General features: G+C 43.2%; 1 protein-coding gene across 2 annotated transcripts in view; it reads right to left on the bottom strand.

The window, feature by feature from the left end:
* Positions 1 to 17710, bottom strand: part of MDN1 (midasin AAA ATPase 1) — a 146328-nt gene that overhangs the window by 42830 nt on the left and 85788 nt on the right. For both annotated transcript variants that reach the window (XM_055432822.2, XM_055432823.2), the window contains exons 51-66: positions 16454 to 16586; positions 15053 to 15168; positions 14180 to 14313; positions 11352 to 11509; positions 11022 to 11142; positions 10464 to 10674; positions 9865 to 10096; positions 9465 to 9591; positions 8637 to 8807; positions 6827 to 7041; positions 6055 to 6442; positions 4641 to 4750; positions 3336 to 4041; positions 2000 to 2161; positions 1215 to 1485; positions 210 to 445 (exon numbers count right to left, since the gene is read on the bottom strand). In XM_055432822.2, the coding sequence (XP_055288797.2) occupies positions 210 to 445; positions 1215 to 1485; positions 2000 to 2161; positions 3336 to 4041; positions 4641 to 4750; positions 6055 to 6442; positions 6827 to 7041; positions 8637 to 8807; positions 9465 to 9591; positions 9865 to 10096; positions 10464 to 10674; positions 11022 to 11142; positions 11352 to 11509; positions 14180 to 14313; positions 15053 to 15168; positions 16454 to 16586 (3491 nt within the window). The remainder of the gene's footprint in view (positions 1 to 209; positions 446 to 1214; positions 1486 to 1999; positions 2162 to 3335; positions 4042 to 4640; positions 4751 to 6054; positions 6443 to 6826; positions 7042 to 8636; positions 8808 to 9464; positions 9592 to 9864; positions 10097 to 10463; positions 10675 to 11021; positions 11143 to 11351; positions 11510 to 14179; positions 14314 to 15052; positions 15169 to 16453; positions 16587 to 17710) is intronic.

Genomic DNA, 17710 nt, shown 5'->3' with positions numbered 1-17710 from the left:
AGCAGCATTTCATATATGGATGGCAAACCCTGAGCAACAGATAAAGTGGAATCTCAAACACCATTCACAAGCAGCATTGCAAATGTGTATATGCATCCTACAGGAAATAGTGCCTCCTCGAACCGCGTTCTGTAAAAACCTCTGCGTCACCACTGTGCAAGTCAATGCACCTGGGACAACGAGACGCCGCCTCCCCACCGCCGCCCTACCTGCTCAAGCGCTGGGTGCTCCGGCCAATCCTGCAGCAGCCGGTGAACAGCCTCTGAGAAGCCTTGAAGAATAGGCTGGCAGTGCCGAGCTTCTGGGATGTTGGGGTGATGGTAGAAGTCATAGGGCCCGTCAGGCTTCACCATCAGGTCTGAGGTCGCTTCCCCAAAGAGAGTGTTATGGGACAGGGCGCAGGCCAAAAGTTGGCTGCCCAAGAGTTGGTCATTCAGCTCAACTCCTGTGAAGTTATTAACAAGATCACAGTAACGTCGGTGTTAAGTTACAAAGATGTTAGAAACACGTTCAGAAATAAATGACTGCGACTGAATGGAGCAGACGTTGCAATGCCGTTCACCCCCAAAGCAACACGGCCCAGGAGGCTGTGACTGATACTCAGTGGTCACCAAACCTGCCAAGTGTCGGGACACACAGATGCTGCCTCCACACAATCAAAGAGGGTGCAGTAAGGTTTGAAGGATTCAAATTCCCAGTTTTGGGGGCTCTTCTTGGCAGAAATGAAAGCTTCCTTCCTACTTAAACTATGGTGTTTTGTTTTCATGAGAAACAGAGGCAAAATGAAAGCTTCCTTCCTACTTGCATGGAACAAATCATGAGGTCATGTAGGAAACTGCATCAAACCATACCCTGTGAAATTAATTTCTGAGTTCCCGGGCTACTCCCAGCAATACATGGTTTCATTAGAAAAGCACCAAAGCTGTTAAGAGGGAAACTGGAAATAATATGGAGAAACAAGACCATTAAAACTAATAGCGTATCCTTATTTTCTTAATCCCTTTTACCCAAAGTATTCAAAGGATGAGAAACCATGGTTATGGCAGAATTTTAAATCGATTTTGGAATTAGCTTTAAGTCCCTTAAGTTAAGGAAACGCCATCAATTCGAACTTAGCAAAAACAGGGAGGCAGCACTTTTAATTGTTCCAGAGGCAGCAGTCACAGTGACTCATTCTGATTTCCCAAGAGCTGAAGAGAAGCAAACCACCATACCCATCAAGGGGTAGAAGTGTGCCACGAGAGAGGCCCCCGTCTGGTAGCAGGACAGAAAGAGGCTGAGGTAGTGCTCCGGCCCGTGGGGCGGCGGACTCTGCTGGTACCAGAGGGACCGGGCGAAGCCGAGGCACAGCTGACAATGGATGCGCATCACAGCCTGCATGGAGCTCTGTGACAGGACGGCGGGGCCAGGGCTGGCCTCCTCTTCCTGCCCACCTGAAGGTCCCTTCTCCTCTAGTGTGGGTTCTACCAAAATATCTGCGAAGTCCTGTAAATAACATTACAGCAATTGAACTTGTGAAAATAAAAATCCAGTTCTGATCAGACTAAAAGGAATGGGGAGGGATGGAGTGTGAATGATCAAGAAGATGAAGTAGCAAATTGTGTGCATTAAGAAGTATTTTAAAAATTACAAAACTGTTCAAAGGGAATGCAACAGCAACTAAGGAAGTGTTGTAGTCAGTTATAGAGTAAATCCTAAGAGTTCTCATCACAGGAAAAAAATTTTATTTTATATCTATATGTGTGATGGGTGTTCACTATACTTATTGTGGTAATCACTGCATGACAGATAGAAGTCAGATCATTATGCTGAGCACCTTAAACTCAAACAGTTCAGTTCAGTCGCTCAGTCGTGTCCGACTCTCTGCGACCCCATGAATCACACCACGCCAGGCCTCCATGGTGCTATGTGTTAATTATATCACAATAAAACTGGAGGGGAAAAAAAAACCAACCATTCAAAGGTGAGGCGTGTGGCACCAGGGGAGCACACTGCTCACCTTCTCGTGCAGTGGGAACTGGCTCCTGAATGCTCGCTCTTCTTCCTCCTCCTCGCTCAGGGCTGTTCTGGGGGTCCTGCCCCGGTATCTGTACAGGCTGCTTTCCTGCTCCGCCTTCTCCTGGGCTATGCGTTCCTGCTCGTCCCACTCATTGATGATTTCCTGAAAAATCACACATTCCAGCAGAAGCTTATTTGCCTTTGCTCAGGCACTTATAGTGAACAAAGGCAGGATTTGCTATCTCTTTATTTCTCATGAAAACAAAACACCAGGGTTCAAAAACAAATAAATGACAACGTCCAAGAAACTAAATTCCATGTAGCAGAGAGTAAATGGGCTTTGTTTTCAAACCAAGTATCTGTAGCAAACTGATTTTCCTAAATTCTCCCTTGCTGTATTGTTACAATTTTGCAGGTGTGAAAATCTGCAAAACTGGGGACCTGCTGTCAGGTGTGGGTGGTGCTCTGTATTAGGGGTCAGCAAAGTGGGCATGTGATGCAGACTGCACTTGGCCAGCATCTCAGGGAGATGGATGGCCCACTGGTTCGGAAAAGAGAAAACAGACTGGGGACTGGGTGTTCTTGGGGAACCAATCAGGCAAAACTGGGCCATACCTTACCAAATTCCCTACTACCTCTAAAGCCCTTTTATTGGCAAAAACTATCAAGAAACCACCCAGTACTGAGGAGGACTGAAGACATGAGCATCCTCCATTCAGGAAGACAGCTTGTATCAGAAGCCTAAGTAAGCAGTTAACCTTTGTCTCAGCAATTCTGCTTTCTCGAAATTTTACCCAAGGATCTAGCTTTAAGACTTTTCTTAGAATGGCACTGGTTTGGGTTTTTTCTCTTCTAAAATAGCAAAAAGACTACATACAAATGTAAATATTTAGTCATAGGAATATACCAATGTGTTAACAGTTCATATGGTTCACATAGCGGCAGAATCTAACAATTTAGCTTATTCTTTTAACTGCCTACAATGAGAACAAATTGCTTTGTTGGTAAGGGAGAAAAGCAGAAGTTATTTTCTTAATGTTAATAAAAGCTGATACCATTACATGGCAAAACCCATCGTAAACAAAGTCAACACCAACAAACTAGGAGAGACCATCTGCAATGTGCATCAGGCACAAAGGACTGACATCGCTAATAATTTTTTTTGATCTCTTAAAAACTAACAAAGGCCCCTAAACCTGACAATTAAATGTGAAAAAGCAAGAAATGGCTACTCGATCCCCATTCCCTAACCACTCGATCTCATCTACGTCGGGCACGGCAAGTGTCCTGCGGGCACCCTGTTTGAGTCCCCGGCACCCTGCTGGAGGTGGGCTCACCTGACAGGCATGTCTGAAGAGCTGCAGGGCCCGCTGGTCCAGTTCTCCCTTGCACAGCACGTGGGAGCGCAGGTATAGGAGGGCGTTCAGCAGCAGCTGTTCTCGGCTTGGGCAGGGGCTCTGACCCTTCTCTTCCAGCTCCCGTCCTCCCGAGCGCTTGAGCATCAGTTTACTGAGGCCACGTAGCACCTCCTCCGACTTCACAGAGCACAAAGCATCTGCGTGGGCATAGTAGGTAGGGAAGGCAGGGCCCACCGACGGGAAAGCCAGCAGGGACGTGGCCAGGGCCCCCAGCCTGTCTGCACCAGCCAGGCTGCCCTGGAGCCAGGCGTGGACCTCGCCCGCCACCAGCCGCATGCCGTGCTGCAGCTGCAGGATGGAGGCCTGCAGCGGGGCTGTGGTGTCTGGGTACAGGGCAAACTCCTCGGCCAGCCGCCTCCGGAACTGGTGGTGCGACTGCTGCCAGGAGGCCTCCTCCTTCAGAAGGTTCTGGGCCACCTGGGCGGCCCGAGGTCCATCTGAGCGCAGGGCCTGCAGGAGCCGCGTGAGCAGATCCTGAACGGCGGGGGCCTGGGCGATGCTGCTGACATAGTGGTGGATTTCCTGCACCAGGGCCTCATACGTAGGCAGCGGGGGCCGGCAGGCCTGCTTCTTGGACAGGCTGCAGATTAAGTTCTCCAGCTGATCAATTCTCTGGCGAAGCAACCTAAAGGCAAATCAACACCATACACAAATTCCATCAGAGGCAAAATAATAAATGTAGACTGAGCTCTTGGGAAATAGAAGGAAGGCATTCCAGCTTCTGAGGCATAAAATGATGATATACTGACAATTACAATGAGAATGGATTGTACATCTACAGCATTTACCGTGTGTAACCCATGTTGTCAAGCACTTTGGATGTACATCTCATTGAAGTAGACACTATTACCCTCCTTTGACAGACAGGGCATTGAGGTGTAAGGCACTGAGTGGTCTACCCAAGGTCTAAAGCTGATGGAACTCAGAATAATACTTCCTAAGGTAACAGATCCCCTGGTGCCCGTCATCACACCCAACTCCTTCCACACTGAGAGGAAGTTCTGCTTTCAGCCCTCCTGGCTCCATACGAGTCCTCCCCCGCCTTTCACAGAGTGTATTTTTCCTGATTATAACTGTGGCTTTGGGATCTACTTGCTAATAGAGCTCACAGACGTAGATCATAAGCTCAGGTTAACACTGTAATTACACTGCAAAATGTCTTTTTAAAAAGAAGATTCTAGCTGATAATCCCCAGTTCAAACAATCATCACTCTACAGTGTTACCTGATGTGAGGGTGAGAATGACTGAGGGTGACTTCATCTTCCAGGTCTCTTCCAGTCTGCAGCTGGAAGGAGAGGTTCCGGGTCTTCCACTCACACTGCAGCTGGTGTAACTAGCAGAAAAGGAGAGACTGGCTTGCTGTGCCCAGCTAGGACCAGGCCTGAGACACACAGCCCTGAGGGAGGGTCACTCCCTGAATGGAAGGAACCTGGGTTCCTGAACGACCCAACGGTTGGGGGGTGGGTTCTGCTCCACTAATCTGGACCACTCACCCCAGAGCTGTCAGGTGAAAAGAAACTATCTCATTGATGCCAATGAACTACTGAGTCTCTGCTATAGCAGCTTGCCCTTCACCCCAACTAATTTAATTTTCCTTCCTCAAAATATAGGTCTGCTGCTGCTGCTGCTAAGTCACTTCAGTCGTGTCCGACTCTGTGTGACCCCATAGACGGAAGCCCACCAGGCCCCCCCCGTCCCTGGGATTCTCCAGGCAAGAACACTGGAGTGGGCTGCCATTTCCTTCTCCAATGTGTGAAAGTGAGAAGTGAAAGTGAAGTCACTCGGTCATGTCTGACTCGTAACGACCCCACGGACCGCAGCCTACCAGGCTCCTCCATCCACGGGATTTTCCAGGCAAGAGTACTGGAGTGGCCTGCCATTGCCTTCTCCGAAAATATAGGTCTAATATATCACTATTTAACATATTATATATCACTATTTAACATATTCAGTTCCTGAGTTTGGTTGGGAGTTCAAATAGCAAGAGGTACATCACATTATCTGAATCTACCTAATTCTTGAGTTTTGGATAACAAACACCAACAGTTCAAAACCTAAGGTCTACTCGTTGTTTAGTCACCAAGTCGTGTCAGACTTTTTTGTGACCCCATGGACTGTAGGACGCCAGGCTCTTCTGTCCATGAGGATCTCCAGGCAAGAATACTGGAGTGGGTTGCCATGCCCTTCTCCAAGGGATCTTCCTAATTCAGGGATCAAACACACATTTCCTGTGTCTCCTGCATTAGCAGGCAGATCCTTTACCACTGAGCCACCCAGGATGCCCCTAAGAAATACTATACCCTGTCTAAAGAAGTTATTCAAATCCAAATATCCAAACTTAATCTTGGTAGAGGGATCCAGATGGTGAGGGATACTATGAGCGTTTAGGAGAGCCTATCTATTGGTGGCATATAGCCAGCATGGTGGTTACATAACCCCTCGTGGTGCCTGACCCTGCTCAGAGGAACCCACAGACAGGACAACACAGTCTGTAGAACACACTCCTGGAGTGTCACAGGGTAGCTTATGCACATCACCCTCCGTGCTCTGAGCACCCAGAAGGGAGTAAAAGGAGTAACAGACTAAGCAAAGCCGGCCAGCCAGGATGCAGCCCACACTCCAACCCTCGCTCCATACCTCCTCCTTGGCGTACTTGAGCTTGTACTCCCTCTTCACGGCGGGGTCAAAGCGTGCCTGGGGAAGCCAGGTCTGGATCTGGAGCAGGCCCAGGCTCACCCACAGGCTCCCACGGCGGGCTGGCTCGGGCAGGTCACGCTTGCCCTCCACCTCCCCGAACAAGTGGCGCAGAGAGGTAAGCAGGAGGCATAGCAGCTCCTTGGGCAGTGTCTCCTGCCCGGCCAGGTCCCCAAGAGTCTCGCCCACGTGCTGGAAGGCCTGCCTATCCCCGAGCAGCAGCTGCCTGCAGTTGTGCACATGCTCTTGCTGCCGGGGCTCGGGGAGCAGCTCCGCCAGGCCGGCCAGATGCCGGCACAGCACCAGGCCCTGGAGCTGGGAGTCAGTGCGTCTGCGGGGACAAAGGAGCACTTACTGGGGTCTGTGCTGCAGTCACCAGCATTCCTTTCTTACACTAGCGTTCGTTCTTCCAGAAAACAGCGAGGCAGACTACACTGCTCTCCAGACTACACCTGGAGATGAGTTTCTATTCTCAATCTGATATGGTTTTCTAGGCACCACCCTCTTGGTGACAGTACACTGACAGCTGGCAGAGGGGCTGGCCAGCACATAGCAGTCTCTGTTATGGACTGAAAACCTGCTCATTCAGCCAAAAAACACCTTTCTTCCACCCACCGGAAATAGCCACTACCCAAGCAAGCTCTGACCAAGGTCCCCATGACACACCCTGGAGGAAAGACGGGAGCTGTACTGTCTACCCGGGGAGAGGGGATACCTGAACTCTGCCGCCACTGGGACAGCCATGTTGGTCCACAGCATCGAGCTGACATCCTGGAGCTGCTGGCACCTCTCGACCCACTCCCCCAGGGTGACGTGCGAGGACGACAGGATGGGGAGGCCGCTCACATCCCAGGGACTAGCTCTACAGCTGCTGTGCACGATCTCAAAGCAGCATTTGGAGAACACGGCTCTACTGAGACTGCCGGGACCCTGAGGGAGGGAGAGGAGTCAAGTTAACTTTTAGAGATTAACTAACGGGGTTTCAACAAGCAGCACTGGGGCACCTCAGGTTGTCAGGAACAGGTAACCGTCATCCTGAGACAGGACCAGACTGGCAGAATGGGGTCGGGTGCAGTGGGCCCTTGAAGGACTCCATTCTCCACGAATGAAGAGCAGGGTTGGTTTTGTCAAGCAGGAGAAAACCCCTCACGCCTGTGCATCAGGAAGACCACCTGTGCGGCAGGGTTGGGGGCACACTGCACGAAGGTGAGACTCGGAGGCAGGGGAAAGTGCTGGAAGACAAACAGATGACCCAGGGACAAGCCTCTGCCTCCTGGACTGTTAGCCTGGGACATAGGAACAGTGTCCATGACAACAGGTTAGGGGTGAGATCCACAGGAAAGCAAACCCAGACTGTATGCAACGCTTGGTGATCCACAAGGTTTAACACTAAAGGCTTTGACATGTCTTATACTAAAGGAATCAATTGTGACATAGGAATGGAACAGAGCTGAGTCTTACACCAGGACTTGTGAGAATAAACTACTGTGTCAGAAGCGGTATTTCAAATAAGATGGAAAGAACGAACTAGGTGAAACTAGCGTTGTTAATATTGCTTTTGGATATATTTGTTTGTAGAAGAAAAAAAATTTACATCCCTACCTCACAAAAGAAGATATTCTGATAAGACTGACATAAACATAAATATGAACAAATGGTTTTTAACTCTATGGGTAGTGAAGAAAGACTTATTTAAAAGTATATCAAAGTCAGAAAGTAGAAAGTGGCTGGGGTATTTGAAAACAATACGTGCGTGATATAGAAAACATCTTCAAACCTGCGAGACAATAGAACACTAGAAATATATTTCCAACTGTGTTAGGTGAAGGTTTAATATGCATAATATATAATGAGATCTTCGTTAATAAAATGACGTTTAATGATCCTTTTTAAGCAAAATGGGCAATAAACATGACTGGAAAATTCAGAGAAAGAAATAAAAACAAATAATATACATATGTAAAGGTGCTCTATCTCGATAAAAATCAAAGGAATACAAATCAGAACAAGTTCTAAAGTGAACGACTGGTAATAATTCAAAGTATTAATGACACCACGTGGGGCAAAGACATGAGAAGTGATCCCTACTTCACGTCTTCCCTCTTCACCATCTCCTAGCAGGAAGAGTGAAAAACAAAACCTACTTCCCTAGATGTTCTGATAACATATATAAATCTCTTTAAATGTGCAGACACTTTGGCCAAGGGTTAAATCCCAAGCCTCATCACAATCCATGGAAACAGTAGACAAGTAGACAAAGGCTTATACAAGGGTAGCTGATGCAGAGGTGCTTGCTATAGGAAGCGGGAGGAGAAGGCGAGAAATCTCAGTGCTTATCAATAAGAAAGTGATAAAATGCTTTGTAGCACAGCAGTACAGTGGAATACTTTAAAAAGAATAAGCTGGGTGACAGGTGCAAATTTTTATGACATAACTATGTGAACCAAGGAAGTATCCCTGCTTTTGATTACACGAGAGAAATTTTTTCTACTGTCAAACATTTTTATAATTTTCTGCCAACAAACCTTCAATGTGGGGTCCAGAAGAGATTTGGGTGTCTCCCTCCGCTGTTCACCAGGCAGAGGGTTCCACGTCAGCCAGTACTCTGGATGTGTGGTCACAGTGCTGCTCCAGAAAGACGTAAATGTGGAATTAAGTAACTCGGACCACAAAGACATCCTTTCTTCAGCAGTCATCTAGAGATAGAGTTAACCAGATAAGAGAGCATTCGAGAAAGATTCTATAAATCCAGTTATAAGGTCTCTGTCTTGTAATATCATCCAGAACTAACATGAATTTAAAGATTATTAATCCTAATGTTTCTGATTTTCTGCCACCCCAGTCATCTTAGTCACATTATTTAACCTATTTATACCTGGATAAAACATGAGATCTGATTTTGTAAGAGTGCATGTGAAAATGTAATTAAAATAATCACATAATTCAAGTATCAAAATAAATAAAACATTATCCAAATAATTTAAGGTTGTACTAATGAAGTAATAGTAACTACAATTTACCACTATTCATATTCAATAAGTTACTCTCTATGGAAGAGTAAAAAACACTCATAATACATTTTTGAGCAAATAAAACAAAAATTATCAAATATTTTAGCCTTATTTAACTGGGAACCAAATGGAATGAAACTGTGATAAGAGCAGGAAAATGCCTAGAATATTACTGCAAAAACATTCAAAATTCTCCCCTTTGAAACTTAATTCAGAAAAGATTAGTTTTACAACATGCAATTTTTAAGATTATTTTGCAATGTTCTGCAACCAATGTGCCACAGAAAATCGAATCAGTTCACAGCACACAGGAGGCTTTTTGATTTTGACTTTGATTTTTACCTTTTGATGGTGCACTAAGGACCAAAAGTCTCGAAGCTCTTGAGGAGCAACTGGTGTGTGCCTAAGACAAAATGTGATGTGATGGCTTATCTCCTCGTCTATCGGAGGCTGCTGGTGTTTGCCTGACCTGCTCAAGAAATAGAGACGGGGAGAGAGTGAGTTGTGGGCTTTCCATGAATTGTTAGAAAACTGCTGTGGAAGGGAAGATGGAACACACACAAAACAGGCAAAGAATCAAGAATTTTTGGCTTTCCAAAGTGGCAAATGACCTCCCTCTGCTTCAGCAACTCCTCCTCCTCCTCAAGACAAGGCTGTGCTTTGTTTTAAATGTAGGATACACAAAATAACCTTCTAAGAAAATAAGCTGCCCCAAAGGAAAAAAACCTGAAGGACGGCTCACCTTCTCACACAAGCCTGTGTCATAAAGTCAGCTGTGACTTTATACTGCCAAAGCATAGCCAGGTATTCCATCACAGGCCACAGCTGAATACTCCTGGTGAGCTGGATTAAGGAGCTAAAGTCTGGCTGCGACAGGAAGGAAGTTTCACTGTGCTTCTTCTCCAGAAAACCAAGTGAAATTCCTCTGGCTTTTAGTTCTAAACACTGAGCATTCACAAGATTCTTCAATGCATCTGGACAAAAAGATACATATCAGTCAGTGGTCAGGCTCAGATTCCCAACAGCCAGTTACGTGACTATGAGCTTAACGTGAGTTCAACTTCACCTGAGCTTGAGTTTCTCATGTGTTAAATAATGCTATTAATACCTGCACAATTCCAATGACAGAATTAAATAATGTATGTAAAGTTTAGCCTTATGCCTGACACTTATTTAAGGGTTGCTATAATATATGGGAGGCCGGGGTGGGGGGCAGTGGATAGAAGGAGAAGAATATCTAAGGGAGAACTTTTTAAAACTTACTGACAAAGAAAAAGAAAAAAACAACAACTCATCAGCTGCAGAGGACATGCTTAGAACCACTGACAGCTAGCCACACACCTGAATCGACATCTTCCAGAATATTAGCTCGGAGGACCAACCCCCAGGCCCGGAGGAGACTTTTCTTTAATGTCCCTTCAGACGCAACCATTTGGAGTCGACTAATGTCTTCTTGCCATCCACTCTCCCCAAGAGCAGGCATCCACTCTCTGATGGAAAGAGCTTTGTTAAAGACTTTCAGTTGTGAAAAACACTCTACGACCAGCTCGTCCTGAAACAATAAAACCCAGGAGAGCCTATTACAGAGGAGAAAAGTGATTCTTTTTAGAAGCCTATTCATGTCTGAAAAAGTTTTTAACTGTTTCCTTGATGCTTCTACAAACATGAAGCTGGTTTACTCCTGTTGTTCTAAGGATATTTTACAGTAATCATGTTAAAAGTCTACTCAACCTTAAAAGTCTCAAGACTAAGTAAAACAATAACACTTAACAAATCAGTGCTCACTGAAGATTCAAAAATTTGCAGGCAGAGCTGAGTCTAGTTGAACGGTGCCCACATTTCACGAGAGCTTCAGAAGAGATCAAAGCTGTGTGTTTACTACATGCTTCCAAATTGTACCTTAAAAGGGAAGGGTCGACCCAGGAACTTCTGCAACTTCTTTACACCTGCGAATCCACCAGTTGGGCTCTCCAAGCAATTCTGAATATGCTCTGAAACGGTCTGAACCTCTTTGTAGTATCTTTAGCAGAGGAGATAAAGGGGCAGAAGGAAGGTGAGGAAAGGGGGAAGTGCTGGATATTAAGGGGCACTGCATATACTTTATACTAGGTTTACATTCAGCGACAAGTCAAGAGGGAGCAAACCAAAGTAAAGGAAGAAGAAACACATTTCCTTCCCAAACAGCAATCCTGTAGATACTGACGTTGTTTCTCTAAATATGAGTCTTACTTGTCTTCATGGTTCATCAGGAGTTGGGGGATCCGACAGACCAAATGTTTTAAAACCCAGTGCCAGTGAAGGGCAAGCAAGGCCAGGCCCGAGGCGTCTACTTTTACTGTGTCGGCCATAGTCCAAAACCGGTCCCGCCACCGCACAGAACCCAAGATCTAAAAACAAAGCAAATCAGGACTGCTCACAAACATCTCACAGTAAAAGACACAAAACACAGACTTCGATCATTAACCAATACACAACATAGACATGTCAAAGATCTAGCATTTGACTGGAACATTTTTAGGGATATTAAGGCAGTCAGAGAAGGCAAAGATCTTTCATCGTATTACTGGAAGTTCAGAGCTACTGGGGAAAATAGAATCACTGGGTCATGTGGTAAGTGTACACCCAATGCTACAAGAAATCACAACTTGCTTTACAAAGAAGCTGCACTATTTTGAATCCCAACCAGCAGTGTAGGTGGGTTTCAGTTTTTAACCTCAGCCATTCTGGTGAGTGGAACTGCACTGTGGTTTCAATTTACATCTCCTTGATAACTAATGATATAGAAAAATTTCCAAGTTCTCAGTGGGCATTCATTATCTTCTGAGAAGCATGTATTCAAATTCTCTTGCTCCTTTTTAAAACTGGGCTATTACTTTGGTTTAAACAATTTATATACAATTTATAAACAGTGTCTCCTAGTGTTTTCATTTTCTTAAAGCTATCTATTAAAACCATTTTTAATTTTGGCAAAATTGAATTCATCAATTTTTCTTTTATGAAGAATGCCCTGAAATCTTTGCCTATCCTCAAGCTGTGTCTATTTTCTCTGTTTTCTTTTAGAGGTTTATTAACTTCAGCTTTTAGACATAGCTCTATAATCCATTTTGATGTTAACTTTTCTGACACAAGACAGGGGTAAAGGCTTATATTTATAACATCGATATCTAGTTTTTTCATCACCATTTGTTAAAGAACTGTTTTCCTCATTAAATTAATTCACCATATATTAATATTTGAGGGTCTATTGCTGAATTCTTTTATTTCATTAGTCTATGTCTATCCTTATGACAATAACTACTGTTTTCATTAATGTAGTGTTGTAAAGCAAAAATCAGGTACTCTGAGTTTCCAACATTGCTGTTCTTCTAATTATGTATTTTTATGGCAAAGTAGTCTCAAGATTAGTGATAATCTTTCAGGTTTTATGATGTCAAAGCTATTTTCATAACAGTATCATATTACTTGTCCTCTTTACTATGGTGACATCTGCACTGATGTTACCAAAAAAACCTGTGACTGGGTGTCTGGCAAACAGCATGCAGAAAATGAATGAAGTCAATCTGTCAATTCAAGGAAAGCAAGATTGCCGAAAATAAAACTCAAAACTTTTAAGCAAAGCTCAGAACTCTGAAAAACTAAGAGCTTGACAAATTCCCAATACTTAAAGATTTTCTGATGAAGTCCTGTGGTAATTTTTCAAGAGTATGACTTAATTTATATTGGAAAATGAAGTGTGCCAACATTTGGAAGATCTGATAACTCACTTAATAATACTTTCCAAATTACCAATGCACAAGCAACAAATATACACAAGGGTAACATGCAAGGATAAAGTCCATCCAAAGCGTATGCCAGGCCAATGAATTTTAACACATGACAAGATCACTAGTTTTTCAAATTCTATATAACAAGTAACCTTTACAAAGCTATCACTTGTCAAGCTGTGGTATAGGATCAAAGGACATTCACAATTACATTGGAATGTTTATTAAACTAGCCTTCACTTTCTAAGCTCTTAACAACATGAAATAGAGGTCAGCTTCTCTTCACAAACTTCAACCCATACTACATACCGTAAGAGAGCAAATCAGGGACAGGTGCGAGAAACCGGCTTTCATTCTGTCAAGCCAGACATGAAGAGATTTGCAGAAATGTAACACAGTTCCATTCTGAATCTTTGTTTTGGAAAATGGTTGGTTTTTTCATTAAGAATGTTATTCATGTTAACCTGAATTTGTTACTGGGTTTTTAAACAGACTAACACATAATTTTTTACATTTCTCAGATTTATTTCCTAATACAGTAAATATACACGTAACCACAAAAGCAAAAGTTCTCTGAGATTTGGGGATGGGGGGGGTCTTGAGACTAAAAAGTTTAAGACCTACAATTCTAATTTATCACAATTACTGGAATAATCTGGATTCAATCCCAGTTTAGTCCACATGTGACAATCATGTCTAAGAAGGCTTAAGTGAACTAAAATATAACTGTTAAAATTATGATTTTTAGCAACAAGTGGATGGACAAATAAGTTATAGTATGTATACATTCAATGGACTATTGGCAATAAAAAGGAATGAACCGAGACACAAAACAATATGGATGTATCTCAAAATGATTTTAAATGAAAGTGGACAGATAAAAACAACATAAAATGCCAGAAATAGAAATATAAAAGCAATATAAAATGCTGTAGTAACAGAAAGTAGATCAATGGATACCTGCTAGAGGTGGAGGGCAGAAAAAAGGAAGAGAAAACAGAAGACGAAAGGTTTGAGGGTGATGGATGGGTTCACTGTCATGACTGGAGTAATGGCGTCACATGCATACACATGTCAAAACAGAAATTCGTACACTTTAAACACATGCGATTTATCATCTCAATCACACCCTTATACAGCTTTAAAGTATGTGTATCTATTTAAAATTCACAAGAACAATTTCTCAAATAATATTGGACATAATATTGGACTATACTGAAGTTAGTTGTTCCCCTAAAAGTCTTTGTGCCAAGAAATATGTTGCTTAAAAGAAAAACAGGTACATCTCCTCACCTCGTTAACACCGGCATCAGACACCATGCCCTGAGAGGACTGTACCCAGAGTAGGATTAACGCATCACAAAGTTCAAAGAAAGCAGCAAGATTGACCACGATTTCATGGGGCAGGCTGTGATAGCTCTCTGGATCTTAGAGTTAGAATAAATAAGAACATTCGATCAGTTTTAATTCTGTGGACATTTTCAAAATTAACAGCAGGCTAGAACTTAACATTATCCTCAGTACAAAGTTCAAGGTCAAAGTTGAAAGCAAATCTTTGCCTATTATTATTAAGTTAGCAAGTTAGGCACGTATATATAGAGATACTCATGTCTCAATTTTTTAAAAAAAGCATTTGTTTAAATACAAAACAAATTCTAAGATATTACATATATGACCAGATGGATAGATAACAGGAAAATAAGATATAAAAGAATTCTACTATTAACAGTAGCTACTGCAAGAGTAAACTTTTTCTGTTTTTATGCTTCTACAGTTTGAATAATTTCCAAGAAATACCATTATCTTTTCAATTGGAAAAAAAAAAAAAGGAAGGAGGAAGAAAAGAACCCATAACCAAATGCTTTTGAGCCAAGAGACCAGGTCTCAAGCTCTGGCTCTGCTACTTGCTAGAGATGTGACCCAGGGCACCTCTGTGCCTCCCTTTCCTCCCTCATGAGACTCACCTCACGGTGGCCAAATAAATAAATGAGATCAAGGACAAGTAAAAAAGCACTTAGTCAAAAATAGTGAGTAGAGGAAGATGTCAAAATCAGGCCACCAGATCAAAAGGCATCAGCAGCATGGCAGCACCTGAGGAACCTCTCGCCATCAGGAACACCATGCAGCCAGATGTGTAACGGAAGAAGGTAAAAGCAACATCCTTACCTTTATGGAATTCAAAGGACATTCTCAAAACACTGTTTCTTAACTTTTTGCCACCAACAGAAACCAAATTTGCTTCAGTAAAAATCCGTTTTTCCCGGTCGAAATATATGATGGTCCTGAAATGAGATTCCATAATTAACAAATGGTGATCAGTTCATAATACTTATCATAGCCTCTACCTGCTGAATCCTAAGAACCCTTGGAACATCAGTTTCCCTCAGTCTGTCATTCGCCTCAGGCCTCTGCAAATTCTGGATTAGAGAGATGGGCAGTAACAAAGATGAAGACAGAGGTAAACTGCTACGTAAACTTCCCGGTCCCACTGTGTTGCTCTGTCATGATCTGACAAACTGCACTGTGGACTCTTGACACTGGCCATCATAGGGAATCCCCTGGCAGTTCAGTGGCTGGAACTAGGTGCTTTCACTGCTACAATCCAGGTTTAATCCCTGGTCAGGGAACTAAGATTTCGAAAGCCTCTCAGTGCAGCAACCCCCCACCCAAAAAAACCCCAAACCAGCCATCATACAATTAATCTGCAATATTAGAAGTTACCCGGGGAGGAGGATGAGGGAATTGCTGGGGGGAAGGGACAAGGGGTCCTCTGAGGTGTTACTACATGTCACATGAGTGAGTCCACTTTGTGAAAATTCATCAAAGCGATATATACTCATCATTGGTGGCACTGTTCTGTAATTCACGTTATACCTCAGTTACAAAATTATTTCTCTAAATCTCTTACACTAATGGACAATTAAAAAGTATTACTGGTCATTAAACAGTGAGGAATGACTTATAGAACAATTACGTAAATTTATACTATATGTGACTATGTACGTAGACCTTCACCATTTGATGGGACAGACGGCTGCGGAACGAACTTGTGAAAATGCAGGAAGCTACTGGAAATCACACAGAAAACAGTGGAAACACAGCTATCCTGTGATAAAAGATTAACCATAAAACAAATCCCACTACTGATACTTCCCAGTGTATCTATTAATAAGCACCCTGTTAAAATTATTAAGAATCTGCCAATTCAAAGGCACTAGGACATCAGGGTCAGAATGACTTTTCGCTGTGCAGAGCTTGAAGGAGAGGTGGTAACAAAGGCAATCACGTCAGATGCTCAGCACTCCTCAGATTCAGAAAATTAAATATATTTCTTTAATTCTTAGGTGATGTGGGTTTGATCCCTGAGTTGGGAAGATCCCCTGGAAAAAGAAATTGCAACCCACTCCAGTATTCTTGCCTGGGAAAATTACGTGGACAGAGGACCTGGCGGGCTACAGTCCATGGGGCCACAAAAGAGTAAGGCATGACTTAGCCATTAAACAACAATCTGTGAAGTCACAGGGTACAGTGAGGCAAACAGTGCCCACAGTAGTAGGCTTCACCTACTTGTTTGCAACAGACTCTAAAAGGGCAAAGAGCTGCTCAGGCTGGTCTGTCTGTGGGTCAAAGTCCATCGCATTTCTGATGATGTCCACAGCTTGCATGTTCCATCGGGGATCCAGAGGGATCACGGATTCATCTGGTTTAAGAACAAAAGAAAAGGTAGAATTCTGGGGTTAAACTCCCTGTCTGAAAAATTTCACTGTTTTACTTTGATCACAAAGAGTCCTGCTGGGGAAGAGAAATGGAAATGGTTCAATCCGCGACAGTTCCAAAACCAATGCATTACGTAGTTTCCGTAGTGTAGTGGTTATCATGTTCGCCAAAATTCACTTGCTCAGGTCCCATTACTGGTTGGAAAAAAATTCATGGACTCAATTACCCAATCTTTTGCCATTAACCACAAGAAAACTAACTTCCAAGGGAGAAAATGAATGAACACACCTCAGTAATTTGCCTTTAATAAGAAAAACAACACAAGATTATTTTGCTTAAAACCCAGTTCTTTATAATCATAGGATAGGCTGCTGCCACCTCTGCTCCTTTGGCTCAAACTTGGTATCAAAGTCTCTCTGTACAGCAGCAGCCATCAGACTCTGATCTGTTCCAGAGGTGGAGATTCCAGTGGAAGGAGGTATGACAAAACGATGGGAATGTTAATTTGAGGGTGGCTGGGTGGCTCAGCGGAGTACTTCAAGCTCTAAAGGCATCCACAATACAGTAGACTAACAAATGCCTACTGTGAATAGCAAGGTACAGTGTGTTGGGGGGACCCATACCCCCAAATCTAGCAAGACTGCATGATCCAGAGCTACTCAGCTAAAAAGGAAAAGGAAGATGAGTCAATCAGTGGGCAAGCCAAGGCTGCTGTGAAGGGAATCTACCACTCTACTCTAGAACTATGTTCCCAAAGACCAAAGTTCCTTTATGAATGGAAAGCCATAATTCAGTTCAGACACAATCTGACTCTGACATTAGTTTTCTCTATCATTTGACTTCTGCCCAACCATTACCTTTAGTGAACACAAGGTAGTCATATGTATACATAAGATTATAATTATATAAACGTAAGGCTTAGCACAAAAGCATCATGCACACTTTTTTTCTAAACCAAATGGGTAACAGCATGTTTTGATCAATGTCAGAGGAAAATTGAGAAATTCTGAATATCTCATCTGATTAGTTTGGATGGCTATTCCTTTTATCATTGTGGTTTTGTTTCGTAACTTTGAATTTAAGACTTTATAACTTCATCATTAAGGT

The sequence above is a fragment of the Moschus berezovskii genome, chromosome 10 (genome assembly GCF_049115385.1).
Source record: "Moschus berezovskii isolate FMDL1 chromosome 10, NW_MosBer_1.0, whole genome shotgun sequence".
Lineage (NCBI taxonomy): Eukaryota > Metazoa > Chordata > Mammalia > Artiodactyla > Moschidae > Moschus > Moschus berezovskii.
This window is presented reverse-complemented; position numbering and strand designations above follow the sequence as displayed.